At 41.6% G+C, this 21427-nt stretch overlaps 1 protein-coding gene across 4 annotated transcripts in view; it reads left to right on the top strand.

The window, feature by feature from the left end:
- Nucleotides 1-21427, top strand: part of HOOK3 (hook microtubule tethering protein 3) — an 86753-nt gene that overhangs the window by 51850 nt on the left and 13476 nt on the right. For 2 of the 4 annotated variants that reach the window (XM_038747461.1, XM_038747462.1), the window contains exons 11-19: nucleotides 2140-2341; nucleotides 4595-4705; nucleotides 5050-5137; nucleotides 6412-6481; nucleotides 10489-10629; nucleotides 12499-12586; nucleotides 15785-15790; nucleotides 18861-18895; nucleotides 20603-20685. In XM_038747461.1, the coding sequence (XP_038603389.1) occupies nucleotides 2140-2341; nucleotides 4595-4705; nucleotides 5050-5137; nucleotides 6412-6481; nucleotides 10489-10629; nucleotides 12499-12586; nucleotides 15785-15790; nucleotides 18861-18895; nucleotides 20603-20685 (824 nt within the window). The remainder of the gene's footprint in view (nucleotides 1-2139; nucleotides 2342-4594; nucleotides 4706-5049; nucleotides 5138-6411; nucleotides 6482-10488; nucleotides 10630-12498; nucleotides 12587-15784; nucleotides 15791-18860; nucleotides 18896-20602; nucleotides 20686-21427) is intronic. The other 2 variants (XM_038747463.1, XM_038747464.1) reach the window with 1 other exon arrangement.

Below are 21427 nucleotides of genomic sequence, written 5' to 3'. Positions count from 1 at the left end.
CTGCACATAGTAAGCGCTCAGTAAATATGATTGATGATGTCAGACAGTATACTAAGTGCTGGGGTAGTTAGGCGATAATCAGGTTGGACACTGTCCCTGCCACACATAGGGCTCACAGTCTTAATCCCCATTTTACAGATGAGGTAACAGAGGCACAGTTAAGTTGAGTAACTTGCAGTTGTTCACACAGTAGACCAGTGGCAGAGCTGCTATTAGAACCCAGGTCCTTCTGACTCCCAGGCATGAGCTCCGTCCACTAAATCACCCTGCTTCCTAATTTAACATTAGCTCAAATAACCCCCAAATCTGGTGGGTGTCTCCTCCACATTTGCAGCTGGCTTTAGGCATGGCTCTGGAGAGGGATAGCAAAGACGGGGAGGCAGAGGAAGAAATTTCTGTCCTTCCATTCTGTCAGTCCAAAAGATGACAAATATTTTCACAAGCTGATAGCAAAGGATAGGGATTCTGCGATACAAAACTACCAAACCACCACAAATATACCCACATTTGGCCCTTTCGGAAAACTCGACTAGAACGTAAGGACTTTCGAAACCCTCCTTCCCCCCTGCGGTCACCATACCAGGGACGAGCAAGGATAGATTTTATGTGCTTCTGCCTCTTTACTACTTCACGTTTAGGTATTTGTTTTCTGACCAAAATCCATAGACTGATAAGCTTTTGATTATTATTGAAATACTAACCTGAGGCCTTATTTTAAATTGAGCGAATTATTGTCTTGGAGAAACAGTGCACCCAGGAGAGGGTAGTTGGCTCGTAAGGGTACCATGAAGAATATGGGAAAAATTGATTAACCGTCATCATTGATTTGAGTTATGAATTTTTCTCCAATTGGACAGATTGGCAAGAGTGTCAGTGTATATTTTACCATGCCCCAGTTCTCCTGTAACGCAGTCGCTGTATTCTCACAAAGCCCTACATAAAGGAATATTTGAGCTGTATTACCACGTCGGATGCCATGTGCCCAAACTCTTCTGGCACCACATTGTGTTGCATCCAAACTGTTCACATTTTTGGAAGACCGTGGCTTAGTTTCTGAGCCACACTAGCCAGAACGCACATTGAAAACCTACATTCTGGCAGAATTGAATGTACATGAAAGTGAATTTCTTAGCTTGTCCCAGCTAATGTCTCCTCTTTCCTAGTCCATGAAAGTCAGATGAGATCCAACCCTGGTGGATCTGGCCTGCCCCTGAGTCATTTCTGGGGTTGGAATATGGGAAACGCCTTGACGTTCAATTCAGTTGGACTTTTTCAGAACACGCTGAATTCACCCGAATCCTAAATGGACCTGATTCCAATCCAGTCATCTTGAAAGCCCCCTGACCTTGTTTTGTTTCCCCCTTAGACTATAATCTTGTTGCGGGCAGGGAATGTGTTTACCAACTCTGTTATACTGTACTCTCCCAAAGGTTTAGTGTGGTGCACTGCGCACAGTACAAGTGATCGGTAAATATGACTGGCTGATTCAAGATCCTTTAAGCCTTCCACTAAGCCTCTTCGAGCAGTGCAAAACAGCACTTCCAAAGGCATAATCCCAGTGTAATTCTGCATTTTTAATTTTTTTTTCTTGCATCTTCATTTTCAATTTAACATTTTCTAAGTACCTAATCTCAATTTTTATATTTGGCACTACATGGAGTTACCGTTTAACTGTAAGTTTCCATCTCTGAATGTGGTTTTAAATATCGTTATATTTCTGTATTGTACACGTATATAACCACCTTTCCCTTTCATGTTTCCCAGTTTTCCTTACAAATTAGCCTTTTCGTCTTAGTCTTCTTGCAATTTTTTTTTCCTTCTGCAGAAATTAGGAAGGAAATGGAATGACTTCCTGTTAATACTTTTCTTCAGCCAGGAAGACACGTAGCAATTGGGGTGGGAGAAGGGTGGTCATTTGCACGCCTTGGGGATTTCAAAAACCTCTGGCTTGTGGTAATTTGGTAGGAATTTTCCGACATACCCTTTGATTGTAAAGCAATTCCCGACAAGGCTTTGGCATTTTTGTTCCTGTGTTGCTTCCTGGGCATCCCTTCTGAACCGATCATCAACCTTAAAGCATTCTCTCTGTACTGCAACTATGGATCAGATTTCAATTTCCTTTTTGCTATTACTGTGCAGGCATTCTTCAGATAAAGTGGCTAAGCTGGAAGGTCAAGTGGAGTCGTATAAAAAAAAGCTGGAAGACCTTGGTGATTTGAGGAGGCAGGTGAAACTCTTAGAAGAGAAGAACACAATGTACATGCAGAATACTGTAAGTTTGGAAGAAGAGCTAAGAAAAGCCAATGCAGCACGCAGTCAGCTTGAAACATATAAGAGACAGGTAAGATGTCAGGGTTTAAATGTGTGGTTTTCATTTTTCAGGCAAACAAGTACAAGATTACTAATTGTAATGATCCATGTGCTATGACCCAAACACCCCATTTTGTTGTTTAAAAAATCCTCTGTGGCTCTGAATTTTGAGTCCTTCTCTAGAATCTCGTAGACAGTAATAATATCTTAGTTTGGCATAGTGTTTTTTATTCCCAAAGTGCTCTCACGTTAGTTTCCTCATTTTTGCTCTCAAACCAACCCTGTGAGGTAGGTAAGGAAGGCAGATTGTTGTTATTCCCATTTTGCAGATGAGGAAACTGAGGCACAGTGAAGTCAAGTGACTTGTCCATGGTCACACAGCAGGATGGTGACAGTGCACAGACTTGAATCCATGTCCTGTAGTTTCCAGACTAGCTCTCTGCCCCTTCCCCACATTGTCCGCCTACACACCCTGCTGCCTCCCCTTACTTTAAGCAGTAGCTTGATTCCTAGGGAATTGTTCAGCCTGGAGCCAGATGCACGTGGTGAAATCCCTTTCTTGGAGGATAGGGAAGTTCTGGTATGTCGAGTAGTTCTGGACACAGCCAAGATGTGTTTGGGTGTACATCAGGGTGAGTTGCACATATCTGTAACTTATTTATTCACATTAATGTCTGTCTTCCTCTTTAGACTGCAAGTTCATTGTAGGAAGTCAGGGGGAGGACAGGGTTTGGGCGGGAAGATAAGTTTTGTTTTGGACATGTTAAGCTTAGGGGGTTGGTGGGACATCCAGGAAGAGATTTCCTGAAGACAGGAAAAATGCAAGGCTGCAGAGAAGGAGAAAGATCGGGGCTGGAGATGTAGATTTGGGAATCATCCCCATAGGGATGGTAGTTTAAGCCATGGGGAGGAATGAGGTCTCAAAAGGGTGGATGTAAATGGAGAATAGAAGGGCACCCAGATCTGCATCTTGAGGGACTTTCACAGTTAGGGAGCAGGAGGTAGAAGAGGTGCCTGTGAAAGAGATTGAGAATGAGCTGCAGGAAATATAGGAGGAGAACCAGGAGAGGACAATGTCAGTAAAGCCAAGCTTTGATGATGTTTTGGGAGAAGGGGCATTTCGAAGGCAGCTGAGAGGTCAAGGAGGGTCATGATGGAGTAAAGGCCTTTGGATTTGGCAAGGAGGTGATAATAATAATGGCATTTATTAAGCGCTTACTATGTGCAAAGCACTGTTCTAAGCACTGAGATCACTGATGACTCTGAGAGGCCAGTTTCATTGGAGTGGAGGGGATCAAGGAGGTAATTGGAGACAACAGATGTAAACAACTCACTCGAGTTTGGAGAGGAATGGTAAGAAGGAGATGGGCAATAACTGGCGGGAGGTGTGGGGCCATGAGAGGATATTTTTGGGTTGGAAGAGACATGATTCTGTTTGAAAGCCCACAGAGTTGGAGGTGGGGTTTGGGGCAGGCGGTAGATGACCGTGACTCATAGCTGGAGTGGGTGGTAAAGGCAGATGCTTTGGCTTCAAAGGAGGGGAAAAGAGAGAGATGGGAGAGGTGGAATGGTGTGAAAGCAGCATTGGAGAGCGAGGAGATAGCCAACTCATCCCCCTTTCCAAATCATCATCAATCGTATTTATTGAGCGCTCACTATGTGCAGAGCACTGTACTAGGCGCTTATTTCCAAATGAGTCTGGGAGTGTGGGGGAGGATGAGGCCCCCGCTGAAGAGAGCAACCGGGATAGACAGTGTCATCTGGGAAGAGCCAGTTTTCAGTAATGCCACGGAAGAGCGGTGTTTTCTTGTCCTTCCACACATAAAAATTCAGGGGTTTTGTTAGTAATGAATATAGTATTTATGAAGTGCTACCTGCCAAAGCACTGGTTACCAAATAAAAAATTAATTACAGAAATTGGGCACTGAAGTCTGTAGTAAGAAGCTGGAGAAGCAGTATGGTGCCATGGAAAGAGCATGGGCCTGAGTGTCAGAGGACGCATCTGTCACAAGTCTGTTGTGTGAGCTTGGACAAGTCACTGCAGTTCTTTATGCCTCAGTTCCCTCATTTGTACAATGAGGATTAAGACTTGTGAGCCCCCCGTGGGACACGGACTGTGTCCGACGTGATTAGGTTGTACCTGTCCCAGTGCTTGGTGTACCGCCTGCACACGGTAAGTGCTGAACAAATACCATGAAAAAAAGAGAACCTTTCATAGGTATTTTGCTGCTTTTGGCTTCAGGCTATTTTGTGTTTGGCTAATATTTTTATTTTTTGTTAACAGGTAGTGGAATTACAGAATAGATTATCTGAGGAATCTAAGAAGGCAGATAAATTAGATTTTGAATATAAACGGCTAAAAGAGAAGGTTGACAGTCTTCAAAAAGAAAAGGATGTAAGTATATATATTAGAAATTGAATTTGTGAATCATTATTGCTATATCCTGACCAATTACATTTCTTATTTACCACTTTTGATGTAGGACATTGCATGTTACAAATGGAAAATCTGTACTAAACCTTGCTAGATGGCGAACTATAGACCTTCGTATGAGTTGACAATGGTCAATCAACAGTCCAGATATTAATGGCCATTTTAACCTTAAAATGTTTGCTTTGGCTATGGGAAAATATGGAGGGTGTTTTTTGCTTTTATTCCTTTTTAGAAGTCTACGCAGTGTAGCAGTTCAAACACTCAAGAGTTTATTTATAGACTTGTTTGTTTTTACCATTCTTCAGAGGTTAAGAACAGAAAGAGATTCTCTTAAGGAAACCATTGAAGAACTTCGATGTGTACAGGCCCAAGAAGGGCAGCTCACTTCTCAAGGTAAAGAAGAAAAAAGTAACTTTTGCCCCAAAGTGCGTAACTTTAATTGTTCTTTAGATTTATTGCCGCAGAAGGAATAAATAATCGACAGATCAGCAAATGAAGTTTTATAAGAACATTGAATTATTTTAAACATAACTAAGACCGAACATATGGATAAGGGAAGAGACCCTGGGTCATGGGAAGCAGTGTGGCGTAATGGAAAGAGCACGGGCCTGGGACTCAGAGGACCTGGGTTCTATTCCTGGCTCAGTCACTTGTCTGCTGTGTGATCTTGGGCAAGTCACTTAACTTCTCTGGTCCTATTTTCTCATCTGGTCAGTGGGAATTAAGACTATGAGCCCCATGTGGGACAGGGACTGTGTCCAACCTGAAATATCTTGTATCTGCTCCAGTGCTTAAAACAGTGACTGGTACATAGTAAGCACTTGATGATTACTATAATTATTATTGGGGTGGGTTGGAACAAAATCACATCCACTTGAAACACATATCGGCACCTCAGTGTTACTATATTTTTCTCCAAATATATGGGTTTTTTCAGTGCTGTAACTTAAAAACAATTCAGTTCTCTTTTATATTGAATGATAAATTCACAGAGAATAGGTTGGGCAGGACGAAACTATGACAATGTCTGATTTCTTTTACCTCATGCAATCCCACAAAGCTGAAACTACATCCCCTTCCAATTACAAGAGAATTGCGCTAATTCATTACAACCCAGCCAACAGGTCAAGGAACATCATTAAATTAGTCTAATAGCATCATTAAGATGTAATAGGATAAAGGCAGGCTTTTTTGTGAGTGAATGTTTTAGATCATATGTAAACATCCCATTTCACTTTTTGTAATAAGTAGCTGTAAGCCAGGATTTCTTAAAGTTTTTGATTAGGGTAAACGTGAAGAAAGATCTTTTCCAAACTAAACACAAAAATAAGTTGCACGTACCACAAAACGTGGTTGTTATACCTATAACATTTAAATGCCCTTGTTTTAGTTTTTGGTGGAAATCAAACATGTGGAAAGACTTGGCAGTTGTGGGGTAAAACAGAACATAGCTTTTTTCCCGAGTCCAAATATGGAAGTATTGAATTCTTCTGCTCTGGTCAGGGTCAGTCAAGAGGAAAGTGTGCCGCATATTAAAAAAAAATTGTATTTTATACTAATCATCATCAATCATATTTAGTGAGCACTTACTATGTGCAGAGCACTGTACTAAGCGCTTGGGAAGTACTAATGCCTTCGCTTATTTGTTATGTGTTTGTTTCATTTAGGATTGATGCCCCTAGGAAGTCAGGAATCTTCCGATAGTCTAGCTGCAGAAATTGTTACACCTGAAATCAAGTAAGTTGAATATACTTTTGTTACAGAAGCACACAATATTTGCATACACAGCAGCAATCAGTATACTCCTTTTATGATGTAAAGGCTGCAGAATCCTATGTTGAGGAACACTTGGGCTGTAAACTCATTTTGGGCAGAGAACATATTGACCATTTCTGTTATATTATAACTCTCCCAGGCGCTTAGTGCACTGCTTTGCACAGTGTAAGCACTCAGTAAATACGATTGATTAACTTTTGTTGCTCAGTTTAAGTTGCGCTACTCACCGTGTCTGAGGCCACACACGTGCACACAGACAATTTTGTCCGACCTAATGGCTTGCTGAACTGACATAGTCTTGCAGACATTCACTAATTTGATCACAGCGTTCTAGCCAAAGTACGTAGTAAAAACCCCTGGCAGAACGAGTGTTGTTACTCTGTGAAAATGTTTATCTGTTATGGTATTTATTAAGCACTTCCTATGTATCAAGCACTGTTCTAAGCACTGGGGTTAGATACAAGCTAATCAAGTTGAGCAGAGTCCCTGTCCCGCAAAGGGCTCAACTTAAGGAGGAGGGAGAACCCCCATTTTACAGTAGAGGAAACTGAGGCACAGAGAAGTTAATGCTTAATACAATGCCTTGCACAAAGACAGCGCTTAATAAATACAATTAAGTGACTTGTCCAAGGTCACCCAGCAGATTAGTGGCAGAGCTGGAATTAGAAACCTAAGTCCTCTGACGCCCAAGCCTATGCAAGATCTGTTTAGGATACAGCCTTACTATAGGAAGGAGTGACAGTCTGGCTGGAAATGTGGTATTTTAAAGCAGTATTAAAGTACTTCTGTCCCATTTTTCCTCGATTTCCTCCTCCTCTGTGGACTAGCTCAGGGCAGAGAAATTGCCTTGGAGAAAAGACCCTCTGAAAGTCTTTCGATGGTGTTGAAAGACCTTCCCTCCTGTATTGGCTTTTTCTACTCCTTTGTGCAGTTTCGGGGTCCTCTCGCCTGGCTGAGAGAGGCCTATGTGGTATAGCCCTGCCTCAGCTGGGAAAATGCCACAATGCTCAGGTCCCCATGGTTGGGGCTAGAATTTATAAAGCCAAACTCAGCTGAGCTCAGAGAGGCCCCGATAATAACGGTGGCGTTTGTTAAGCATTTACTGTGTGCCAGACACCATACTAAGCTTTGGGGTGGATACAAGCAAAATGGGTTGGACACAGTCCCTGTCCCACGTGGGGCTCATAGTCTTAATCCCTATTTTACGGAAAAGGTAACTGAGGCCCAGAGAAGTTAAGTGACTTGCCCACGATCGCACAGCAGCCGAGTGGCAGAGCCAGGATGAGAACCCAGGCCCTTCTGACTCCCGGGCAAATCCTGATTTCTTTGCAAACCCCCATTTCAGGCTTAGGGACTTGTTGCCACTGATTCGGTCATGCTCAGTGCCAAATAGGAAATGGTTAGAAACTTATTTGGGGGAAATTCCTCTAGTCGCTGAGAAACTGTTGACTTTCCTTCACAGAGGGAACATGCTTCTGCTGAAATTTAGTTCTTTAGCTGGATTTGTCCTCTTTTAGATGATCTTTGGGCAATCTAACTTGTGGTTTTACTGTACACTATGGAAATAGTGCTTAATTCCCCAGGGCTTTCTACTTGATCTGTACATAAAAGTCCAAGCCCACTCATTAAACTGTAAACCTCTGTCAGGTTTAAACATCTCTATTAGACTGCAAGCACGGTGAGGGCAGGGATCGTGCCTTTATTTCTAATGTTTTTCTACTGGCATTCAACACGGCATGGGAAGAGCACCCAACTGGGAGTCAGGAGACCTGGGTTCTTGTTCCGGTTCTGCTGCTTGCCTGCTGTTCATTCATTCATTCAATCAATCATATTTATTGAGCGCTCACTATGTGCAGAGCACTATAGTAAGCGTTTGGAAAGTACAATTCGGCAACAGAGACAATCCCTACCCAACAACAGGCTCACAGTGTAGAAGGGGGGAGACAGACAACAAAACAAAACAAGTAAACAGGCGTCAATAGCATCAATATAAATAAATAGAATTATAGCTATATACACATTGTTAATAACATAAATAGAATAATAAATATGTACATATATACACAAGTGCTGTGGGGCAGAGTGGAGGGTTGAACAGAGGGAGGGAGTCGGGACGATGAGGAGGGGAGAAGGAGCAGAAGAAAAGGAGGGCTTAGTCTGGGGGCCTATGTGACCTTGGGCAACTCTCGTAGCTTCTGTGCCTCAGTTTCCTCATTTGTAAAATGGAGATTAAATCTTTACTCCCTCCCCCTTAGACTCTGAAACCTGTGTGGGAAAGAGACTGTAGCTAATGAGATTGTATGTACCCCAGGGCTTAGCACTTAATAAGTACTTAAAAAGTGCAGTTATTGTTATTAGTAGTAGTAGGAGGAGGAGGAGTATTCCCAGGGATCTAAAATAGTGCTTCATGCATAGTAGAGCTCAAATGTTGGTTCTGGCACTTGTATATTTTCTTTTATATGCCTAGACAGTTTTATAAATGGTTCCTTTGAGATTTCGTACTGGAAATGGCCTTTTTATATCCTTTACTGTGATCACACACATAGGAAAGATATTGCCAGTGCTTAAAAGGGGGTTGTAATGATTTGTACATACGTGTATATAATTGCAGCCCTCTTTGAATGATGTATAATCATATATCATTAGAGAGAAAGAGAGATTTTATAAATTCCGCAGAGTATCGTCTGCAGTCATCATCCTCAACAGGATTTCTGGACTGTGAGCTCCATGTGAACAGGGAACATGTCTCCCAACTCTGTTGTATTTTCTCCTGAGCGCTTACTATAGTGCTTTGTGTGCAGTAAGTGCTCAATAAATACCTTTGACTGAGCACCTTTTTTTTTTATTAAATCCTTGAATGTGACCAGCATATTGGGTTAAGTGCTGGGGTACAAGTGCTGAGAAGCAGTATGGCTTATAGGAAAGAGTTTGGACATGGGAGTCAGAGGACCTGGGTTCCGATTCTCCCTCTGCCACTTACCTGCTGTATGACCTTGGGCAAATCACTTAACTTCTCTGTGCCTCAGTTCCCACTTCAGCCAAATGAGGATTCAGTACCTATTCTCCCTCCTACTTAAAGACCGTGAGACCCATGTGGGACCTGATTATCTTGTATCTACCCCGGCGCTTAGGGTAGTGCTTGACGCATAGTAAGTGCTCAACAAATATCGCAATCATTATTAATACTGCTAAGGATGGTAATAATGATTAGTAATAGTATTAATAAAAGCAAGATGATCTGATCGGGCACAGTCCCTCTCCCACATGGAGCCTAAAATCTAAGAGGTAGAGTATCATTAGAGGTTGAAATAGAAACTCTAATGAGGAGCTGTCAGTCAGGCATTGGTCTTGTTAGCCACACAGATGTGTACCTGATAAAAAAAATCTTAACAGCAGCATCAACTTTGACCCAAAGGACAATTGTATACGTAAATGTACATATATAATGTGCGAAAGTAGGTAGTAAGGGATGTGGGGATTTTAACTAAAAAAAAAAAAAATATTATCCCCCTTGTCCAAATATCTGTCTTTCATTAAATGTGTATCAGTGACTTTTTTAAACTCTAGAAAGTTAAATATTATAAAGTGATTCCCCCTAAAACTCGAAAGTTCCTAATTTTGTTTCCACTCCCAGGACTTAATTCTTTTTGTTCAGAAGTCAAAGAGCATGACTGCATTTTGGGGAGCGGGGTGGGGTGGGGGCTTACCATTGTTATATTGAATTCCATAGATTGCATGTCTTACTAAAAAAGCAAGGGAAACCCTTAGTAAGAGAAGTTTGTCCTTAGCCAAGAAACGTTTAGAAAACATACCAAGTGTGAAGAGTGCCTTGACAATCCAAACCTCTGGAGTGATTTTTTTGTAAAGACTCTGGTTTCTACTCCTTTCTTCCTTCTCCGGTATCAAGAAAATTAAGTAATCACGCAGTAGTTGCATTAAAAATATTTCACACTTTTTTAAAAATCCAGGGAGAAACTTATCCGTCTTCAGCATGAGAATAAGATGCTGAAACTTAACCAAGAGGGTTCTGATAATGAAAGGATCGCCTTATTACAGAGCTTACTCGATGATGCAAATCTACGAAAGAATGAACTGGAGACTGAAAATAGGTAGAAAAACACTACAACTATTTTCTGTATAATTTTTTTTTTTAACTTCTGATAGTCTTAGTACTGTTGGTTAAGATCGTTGGATGGTTTATGATTTAATTGTAACTGACAGCCATTGCTATGACTGCCACTGCTGATTTCAAGTAACATATTTCCCCTGAGTTATGAGATTATCTAGATTTTACAGGGTAATGCTCCTGTTGCCTTAACTGGGAATCTTGAACAGTGAGGATCTTGCAGTGATTCCTATTGACTCACCCCATCCAAGCTCACCTTTTCACCATGCTTCCTTCTCAGCTTTCCCACCTCCAGCGCCTTGGTCATACCCTTCCCTTTCAACTCCACCAGGCCAGAGCCCTCCCCATATCCAACCCCTTATGAAATCCCCCATCTCCTAAAAGGATTTTTCTGAGGAATTTTCTTCTCCCCAGGTCAAATCCTATAACCACCACCCCAGCACTTTTCCGCCCCTCCATCACTTTATGTACTCCCAACCACCCACTCTTGTACATATTTACTGCTTACCCTCCTTTTTAGGGATTTACCCAACATATCCATCTTTCCATTCTCCTTTTCCTCCTTTTTCTAATAACTGTGTGGGCATTTGATTGTGAGCTCCCTGAGGGGAGGCATCAAGGCTACCGCCTCTTTTCTCTCCCATTCTGGTTTAGTACAATTTACTGCTCATGGGGGTCGCTAAATACCATTGGTAGTTGGTTTATAACATTGGATGTGGCTTTGTAGACAGAGGAGTGTTGCTAGATACGTATTCTCAAAATTTGAACTGAGTTCTTTTAAAAAATATTTAGGAAGGAAAGTTTTATATGTACCCAGAAATCCTAGCCCTGGAGTTCTACCCTTTCTGCCTGTTAGTGTGATAATAATAATAATAATGATGGCATTTATTAAGCGCTTACTATGTGCACTTTCTGCCTGTTAGTGTGATAATAATAATAATAGTGATGGCATTTATTAAGCGCTTACTATGTGCAAAGCACTGTTCTAAGCGATGTAGTAAGGGGCGGAGAAGGGGTGTATAAATAGTGTAAAGTTTATGCCACTATTATCAACAACAATGCTTATTGAGCACCTATTATGTTTGAGCAGTGTGGCCTAGTGGATAGAGCCCAACTCTTAATCCCAACTCCGCCACTTGTCTGCTGTGTGACGTGGGCCAAATCCCTTCACTTCTCTGTGCCTGCTGTCTATAAAATGAGGATCAAGACTGTGAGCCTCATGTGGGACAGGGACTGTGTCCAACCCGATGTGCTTGTATCTACCCCAGCGCTTAGTACAGTGCCTGGCACATAGTAAGGACTTAAAAAATACCACAATTATTATTGTCACTATTATTATTTTTAGGATTTGAACATCAAAAGAAAAGACACTGTTTTCACTCTCCCATCTCCTCCTTCTGCTTTTCATTTTTTTATTCTCGAAGATCTCTCCATGAATGTTATTGTATGGGGGGTCGGGGGGAGGAGAGAATAAAATCCGTTTTGCAGCCATTACTTGTGATATTTTAATATTAATACCAATGACAGAATATTGTTCTTTTTCATCATTGAAGTTCTTCAACTTTTCTGTTTCCTTACTGTTGTTCCTCTGCTTTTAGGGTAGAATTTATAAGTCTCTAGGATGAAATGCACCAGTTTTCTCATTTTTTTTCTTCCTGATTGCTATACTTGTTAGCAAACCTCAATCACATGTAGCAAAAATAACTAAAATGTGAAAATGGTACATCAAAAAAAGCGGCCTAGAAATATATACTTTTGAGTTTATAATTCAGAATTGATTTGGCATGTAAGACGAGCCCCAAGGAAAAGGCACAGAGAAATTCGGAATCTAAAAAAAATGTTTGTTTCCCAGGCTGGTGAATCAAAGACTTCTAGAGGTTCAATCTCAAGTCGAAGAACTGCAGAAATCCTTACAGGAGCAAGGTTCTAAAACAGAAGATGTAAGTTATTTTTCATATCTATTAGAAACGATTCCATTGCTAACAGCTGCTTGATACATGATGCTAAAAGGCTGTAGCTGAACTTTGCATTCTTGTTTTCAGAGGAGTAGTTTTCTGGCTTCAAACTGGGACTCTCAGAAAGTAGAAATGAGACAGTGTTCTTGCATAATCTCATAAGTATTCCTAATCGAGGGCTTAGAGGACTTCTCTGTGAGATGGCCTTTTTTTGTGGTTGAGAAATCAGTACTGTGTTTATGTGGGCTTAGGGTCCTTTTAGCATCCCATTCTAAATCTGCTGGTCATTCTCTTAATTCAGCGTTCACAGAAGTCGCTTGCTTTTCTTACCTGTAGAATTAGAGGTGGCTTATATGTTCCGTCCAGTATTTACTGGATCCTGCTCCCTTTCAGCAACCCTCAGCCATCTCTCATTCAACTTTGGTCAGTCAGTTAGTGTCTGTGGATATATAAAAACGGAACCTACAAACATCACCGATCAGTATTGGAGTGGGAAATAGAAGAAGATTTCACTTGAGTCACTTGACCTTTGATTATGTTGGGCCAGTTATTTAAACTGACCTTGAACTCTGTGCACGAGAGGAATTTTCCTGGCACATTGATACACCGTTGTATCGTACCGTAAGTGACGGATGAGGACAATGCTAGGAAAACAGTGGCTTTCTCCTTCCAACCTGGAAGGCTGTTACAGCCTTTGAGTTTGAGCCCAGGCCTCTGGGAGCCCGGTTTCAAGGGCTGGTAGAAGAGATGAAAGAAGATTCATTGTGTTTTATAGTGGAGCCGGAGATCAAAGTCATCTGTCATCCAGGGGATTCCAGACTGCTTGTTGGATCAGCTCTAAACCCAGCCCAGGGGTAGAAATCCACTTTACCTACGAGCCACCTAAAAAAAAAATGCATATAGTTGTTTTTTTTTAATATAGAAAGTAAAAACGTGGTAATCTTCTACCTTTAAAACGTTACTTGCAAGCGCTATCTTCCAAGCTCCATTTCTTCAGTGGAAAATGCCCCTTTTCTTAATATCTTGTTACCCTGTAAAAATGACAAGCAGCAAAGACAAAGAAAGTCTAATCAGTCATTCAGTGATATTTACTGAGTGCTTGCTATGTGCAGAACACTTTACTAAGCGCTTGGAAGAGTACAATACAACAGAATTAGCGGACATGTTCCCTGCCTATATTGAGATCATGTCAGAGTCAGTGTCTTTGGTGGTGGGGGCAATACTAGGAAAAATAGAACTTGGTATGCATTGGAAGTCCTAGATCAAAATCATTGTCCTCAGGAGGTAGTGACCTCCAGCTGTGTGAAGAGCACTGTACGCTTGGTAGTAAATATGGTTGTCGTTAGTAATAATAATAATAATAATAATGGCATTTGTTAAGCGCTTACTATGTGCTATGTGCTAAAGCACTGTTCTACATGCTACTCGAAGATGCTACCGTCATTGAGGTTACGTATGGGCGTATGTGAGACTGAAAAGTCCAGTGCAAAACCCACAATCCTGTGCACCCTGGACGCACAAAGATTTGCTGGGCTGCCATGCTCTTTTTCTTTATTATAATAATAATAATAATAATAATAATAATAATAATAATGGCTTTTATTTTGTTAGTATGTTTGGTTTTGTTCTCTGTCTCCCCCTTTTAGACTGTGAGCCCACTGTTGGGTAGGGACTGTCTCTATATGTTGCCAATTTGTACTTCCCAAGCGCTTAGTACAGTGCTCTGCACATAGTAAGCGCTCAATAAATGCGACTGATGATGATGATGATGATTTATTAAGTGCTTACTATGTGCAAAGCACTGTTCTAAGCCCTTGGCTCCGTTTTCGTCTCTGCCACCTCATCTCACCACCCGTGTGGAGCTTCAGCTCTAAAACAGCCCTCCGGAGCTTGATCGTTTTGGTATGGAATGCCAAAATTCTAAAGCAAACTTCTTAAGAGTCACTTTGGATTGCAGTATTTATTGAATAAGAAGTTCATTTTGCTCAATCTTACTCTGAGTCCAGTTTGTGGCAACTGAGTTCATACATTCATTCATTCAGTCGTATCTATTGAGCGCTTACTGTGTGCAGAGCACTGGACTAAGCGCTTGGGAAGTACAAGTCGGCAACATATAGAGACGGTCCCTACCCAACAACGGGCTCACAGTCTAGAAGGGGGAGACAGACGACAAAACAAAGCAGGTGGACAGGTGTCAAGTCACCAGAATAAATAAAAATAAAGCTAGGTACACATCATTAACACAATAAATAGAATAGTAAATATGTACAAGTAAAATAAATAGAGTAATAAATCTGTACAAACATATATACAGGTGCTGTGGGGAGGGGAAGGAGGTAGGGCAGGGGGGATGAGGAGGAGGTGAGTGTACAGGCACTGTACTAAACGTTAGGTAGATACAAGTCGTAAGTACACAGTGCACGATTGGCCCCAGGGTCACCAAAATCAACTGTGCCAAAGACCTCGGTCAATCAGCTGTATTTCTTGAGCACTTACTGTGTGCAGAGTTCACCCTGAAGGGTATTAGTACTCCCCAGCATCGTCATTATTCCTCAGCGGTATTTATTGAGCACCTACCGTGTGCCGATCACTGTACTAAGCACTTGGGAGAGTATGGTACAACACAGAGGAATGTCTCCTGTCCCTGTCCACAATGAACTTGCAGTCTAGAATAGTGAAATGCAGGGCAGTTATTTCCTTTTGTAGAATTTGGGACTCTTGTCCTTTCCTTTTTTCTCTAACCAAAACTGTTTCTTGGGCATTTTAAATGCATCTCTCCCTAAGTGACAATGATGTGCCTAAGAAGCGGCACATCATTGTTCCCATTTCCATTTTTATTATCAGTTAACAAGAAGCTTCTCTCGTTTGATTTAGAGCAGGGTCAGTGGGATGGTTTATATATTTTCTTTATGATTTTTATGTCATTTGTTTTTAGCATGGAAGCAGAAAAGCATTGTTATATACAGTCACATGGATAATTTGAGCTAGCTACAGTAAATAAGAGTCTCCAGAGAACATGACAGGATGAGGAGAACATAGAAGAAAGAAAAATGTACATGTCTGAAAAATTTGCATATCTTTTTCTTCTGTTCATGAGTTACTAAATCGTTCCTTCTGTTGGCTGCTGTGTTTGCTTCATACTAATATGTCCTCTCTGTCTCTTGGCATGGGTTTCTGCTCAAGGCTATTGTAAGTATGGCTTCCTATTTTTTCCTATGTATTCGAAAGTAATTTACCTAAATTTGTTTTATAGAGTTATACTGCTTTGGTTAGCGTGTTGATCATATTCAGATTTGAAATTAAGATGATTGTCCACATGTGAACCGCCCTTGTGATTGTGACTGATCCAGTTAAACTGTGAGATTAAAGAATCAAGTTTTGCATATATAGGGATGCCCCATAAAGAAGGGCTTTGATCCAGTTAAATTGTGAGATACAGAATCAACTTCTGCGTATATGTGGATGCCCTATAAAGAGGGGCTTATAGCCCCCAAAATCATGACGGTACTCTATATTGCGAATGCCTGCATCTTTATTTGTTGGCAGAGTGGTGGCATAACCTACTCTGTTGCACTATCTCTGCAAATTTTGATTAATATCGATAAAACAACTGTGAAACGAGACAGTAAATAACGTTCAATTGAATAAGCCATGGATCTCTTGACTGTAAGCTTGTTGTGGGCAGAGAACGTGTCCATTATTGTTATTGTACTGTCCCAAACGCGTAGTACAGGGCTCTACATACCGTAAGCACTCAAGAAATAAGGTGGGCTGGCAGGGGTGGCCGTTCCTCCTTACTGAAAAGACAGAAGCCGAAAGCATGATATGGGCCAAGATCAAAAAAACGAAACCAAAATGCCTTTTACAGGACCATCAAGTAGGCATTCTTGGGGGTTGTGGCATTCTGCAGCATCCATGGCGAGCAAGAGGCAACGAAGGCAGTGGTTGGGGATGGGTTTTGGTAATATGGTCCACTCGGGACCATAAAGGGCGGGCCTGCCCCCGAAAAGCCTGCCCCAATGGCACATTGCAGCCTGCTGTGGTAGTGAAATAATAAATGAAAAGGCAAATATGTGCCAGAACCAGAGCAAGGGAAAAGAGCAGTATGTGGCTCTCAGTCTGCAACTTGGCTCCACTTGATAGGTGTAGTTCTAGCAGGGCTAGAATTTCCAGTTTGGGAGAATTGTCGTAGAATCAGTGAATGGGAGTCAAGTGACCTCGGTTATTTTCCCAGCCCTTACACTCACTGATAACACTGGACATGTCACTTCATCGTTCTGCATTAATTCAGTCACTTTATTGAGCACTCACTGTGTACCAAGTGTTTGGGAGAGTGCGGCCCAGCAGTATAACAGACACAGTATATGGTATTTACCTCAAAATGAGCTGTCATAGAATCTGACTGTTTCAGAATAAGTTGATGGCATCTGATGGCAAATGAAAGACTCAGAATATATAATAGTAGTGTGGCCTAGTGGAAAGAGCACAGGCCTGGGGGTCAGAGGACCTTGGTTCTAATCCTGGCTAAGCCAATTGCTGTGTGAGCTGGGGCAGGTCACTTACTTCTTTGTGCTTCGGTTTCCTCTTCTGTAAAGTGGGGATTTAAAAACCATTCTCCCTCCTACTTAGACTGTGAGCCCCATTTAGGGCAGGGACTGTGTCCAACCTGGTAAACTTGTATCTGTGCCAGCCCTTAGAACATTGCTTGAAACATAGTGTTTAGCTAATAATAATAATAATAGTATTATTTAGTGCCACTAGGTGAAAAGCATTGAATTAAGTATTTGGGAAGTATAAAACCATGAGGTGATTACTTTCCTTTTCCTTAGAAGTGCATGAAATCCGTTTCTATCACCCACTGAAATAACTTGTTGCTGTGATCCTCCTTCCCTCCGTGCCCCCCGGGGCCTCACCTCCAATATTCTGAGCAGTTTAACACCTCTTCCATCTTCCTTTTCTCTTCTCCTACACTGGAGTTTCTCCTAAACTCCTTCACTTTCCTGTCCCTCCATTGATCGTACATTAACAACCCCGAGCCCTGGATCAACTATTATAATTCTGCCCTTTCCTCCACTCAGCAAAACTTCCCTTTCATTCATTCATTCATTCAATCATATTTATTGAGCGCTTACTGTGTGCAGAGCACTGTACTAAGCGCTTGGGAAGTACAAGTTGGCAACATGTAGAGATGGTCCCTGCCCAACAACGGGCTCACAGTCTTCCCTCACTGACTTCCATGCCCATCATCCAATGAGTATTCCTTAACTTTATCTTTTGAAAGGTTATCATCAGTAATTATCACCTTATTCTTCTTTTACGATCAGTCAAAATTCTAATCGTACACATGCATAAATACTTCCTCCGAACGTTTATTCAAAAGTACATCCTACAGTTTATCATGGAGTTCACCTCCCAAAAATAGAATACAAAAATCCTGGAGCTGTTTCTGGAAATGAGTTAGATTCTTGACTAGTGGAAAAAAGTTCATGTGTGATTCAGACTTAGGAAGAGGGTTGTAATAAAGCTCCTACCGATTAACTCGAAGAAAACCGCTAATGAATACAGTTGTCTTTCCATGATGGCTTTGACAATTACTTCATGAACTCTAGGCTGCAGTATAAATGCCTTCAGAGTATTTAATAGTCGTGTTTTAAGGCACACTGAATTTACCAGGTGTCTTCTTTTTTTATGGTATTCGTTAAGCACTCATTATGTGCCAGGCACTGTTGTAGATATGAGCTAATCAGGTCATAATCAGGGTCCCACAGAGGGCTCACAGTCTTAATCCCCACTTTACCGAGGCACAGAGAAGTTAAGTGACTTGCCGAAGCTAACACAGCAGATGAGTGGTGGTGTCGGCATTAGAACCCAGGTCTTTCTAACTTCCAGACCCACTAAGCTATGCTGCTTTTACAAGCGTACTCCACCCTGTCATCTCTGGCTCCTCGTGTTGTAGTTGTGCCTCAGAAGGGAAACAGAGCTTGAACTTGCCTGTGAGCCTGCAGTCCTCCCAAGTCTCTACAGTAAACCGCGGTTCACTGTTGGGGAAACCCTGGAGTAGATCAGGTAACATTCTCGGTCCTGATAAGCTCTGAAGTTCGTGTAGTTGTTCAACCTCTTACTGACAGTTTGAATTTGTACTGATTAAAAAAAGTCACTAAAGAAGAGACTATTTTAAAATCGGTGAGATGACCTCTGTGGTACAAAAGAGTACATTTGGTAACTGGGTCCTAAAGTAATCGACTGTTTTCTATTTCAGTCCGTTCTTCTGAAAAAGAAGCTTGAAGAGCATCTGTAAGTACAAGATTTTTGACTGCTTTTTTGACCCGAAGTCACAGTTGATACCGTGATTAGAGGTTGCTTAAATCTTAAATGGGCTGCTTTGGGTGCCCGTTCCCGAGGTTGCTGATCTGTCCCGAGGGTGATAATCTAAAATGTTGTAGGAGGAGTACCAATTTATTTCTGGTCTGCGGTGTCGTTTAGGTTCGGAGCAGTCACTCCAGAAACATGAGCTGCCACTTCAGACCCTACTGCTCCTCTTTTCTGCTTGCCTCACCTTTTCTTCTTCAAGCGCTTAGTACAGTGCTCTGCGCACAGTAAGCGCTCAATAAATATGATTGATTGATTGATTGATTCTTAAGTAGCAAGAAGCCAACCAATTTTCTTTTTATCTTTAGTCTCTATTCCCAGTGGTCTCTGGCAAATCTGAGTCAGATCCCTCTGTGGCTTACGTCTTTCTGGTGTTAACAGCTCAATAAATACGACTGATTGATTGATTCTTAAGTAGCAAGGAGCCAACCAATTTTCTTTTTATCTTTAGTCTCTATTCCCAGTGGTCTCTGGCAAATCTGAGTCAGATCCCTCTGTGGCTTACATCTTCCTGGCGTTAACAACGGATTCTGCTTTCTGTGTACCAGAGGGGAGTTATTTTCCTCGGGGTTGATAGGTATATCAAAAAACTTAACCCCCACAGGATGAAATAGTAATGTTTTGACCTCCGGTTTCTTTGTGAGAGAGAGATTCTACTAGAATAGCATTAGCCAGCTACAGATAGAACAAGGGCTAGAACAGAGGCCTCCTGGTTCCCCGAACAGTGTTCTTTTCACTGGATCCATGGCAGGGCTGAAGAGGAAAATTCCAACTCTGTAGTGTCAGGAAAGGCCACCGTAAGACTCACACCCTTCAGCTTGGTCCTGCAGAATGGTCCTAAATGTTAGATGCCCTGTGCAAATAATCGGTCTCTTATTTCCATAAGTTAACTGGAGGTTAATAATCAGTCGTCCCAAGAATTCAGTATTTCCATGCACAGTCCGCCCTCAGCATTTGCATTCCCAGCTCTTGCTTTGTCTAATCAGTGGCCAGTCTTTAACCTGGTCACAGTAAGATATCGTCAGTGGACACGTTACTATTTCCCCCTATTTTTAATTTATTGTAATGCCTGTCTCCCCCGTGGGCTGCAGGCCCCTAGAAGGCAGGGATTGCGCCAACACTGCCATGTTGTACTTTCCCAAATGCTCACTGCAGTGCTCTGCACACAGAAAGCATTCAGTACATACCACTGTTGGAACGATTGACTTATTGAGCCAGATGGTGAATTCTTTAAAAATTAACGCATTGAAAAGTATGACTCACTAAAGGTTTGCTTTTTTTTTTTTTGGGGTTGGGAACGTTCTAATTGTTTAGTTCTTTGTATTGTTACCTTAAGATGTAGTGCTTGTTTCCCAGCTGAATGAAAATTATGAAATGCACGCAGTGGATGATAACTGATTAAACTTGAAAATTAGTTTTGTTTCCGTAATGTTCTTGGAGAAAGAACTGGTTATATATTTTTAATTTGAGGATATTTCTTACTGTTCCTTCAGAGTTCAGTCCATTTTTCCTCCTTTTATACACAAGTTATCTAGTAATTGACCCCCTTCCATCCTAGAAGTTCAGAACGTGGATTTGAATATTTAAGCATATGGAAGTAATAATAGTTTGTCATTTTGAACTCTATAACAGTGAGAAACTTCATGAAGCCAACAATGAACTGCAGAAGAAACGAGCTATTATCGAAGATCTGGAGCCAAGATATAACAATAGCTGTGAGTTTTTAATGAACAGTTGCTTTTATAGTATTTTTGGTATTTGTGAAGGACTTTCAAGACAGTCAGGTTGAATGAAGTCACTGTCCCACATGGGCCTCACCTTCTAAGCAGAAGGAAGATTGAGGAATTATTACCGTTTTGTAGCTGAGGAAACTGGGGCACAGAGAAGTGAAATGATTTACCCAAGGCCACACAGTGGGCAAGGCAGAGCTAGGTCCTCTGACTCTCAGGCCTGGGCTCTTTCCACTAGGACATACTGTTTTTCTCCGGTTTTGTGTCCCTTTGGGAGGAGACCGGGAAATCCTGAGAGTTTTATTCGCAAATGGATCGGGCTTTTACAAGTGGTAGCATTTCAAGAACAAAAGCGTGGTAAAACCTCTCAGTTACCAGTGACCTGGAGGAAAGCATTTTCAGCCTTCCTTGGTGATGTCCTTTAGTCATCTGTAAGGTTGAAAACTCTACCACATCTCTTGGTAGCCTGTACTAGTATTTTACCGTGCTGTCATCCTGACAGTCAGGAAGGCTTTGCGTATGTCCAACAAAGTTTGCTCTACTTGAAGCTATGACGATTTTTTTTCTGGTTTCACCCTGAATGGATGTGAAGAATAATAGGTCCACATTCTTCTCATGAAAACCTTTTTATATATCCGAAGACCAGTGAGCACTCAGTAGTAGTAACTTGTGTTTATTGAGCACCTACTGAATGCAGTGTCCTAACCTGAGTCTTTTCTTCTCCGGT

The sequence above is a fragment of the Tachyglossus aculeatus genome, chromosome 5 (genome assembly GCF_015852505.1).
Source record: "Tachyglossus aculeatus isolate mTacAcu1 chromosome 5, mTacAcu1.pri, whole genome shotgun sequence".
NCBI classification, from domain to species: Eukaryota; Metazoa; Chordata; class Mammalia; order Monotremata; family Tachyglossidae; genus Tachyglossus; species Tachyglossus aculeatus.
This window is presented reverse-complemented; position numbering and strand designations above follow the sequence as displayed.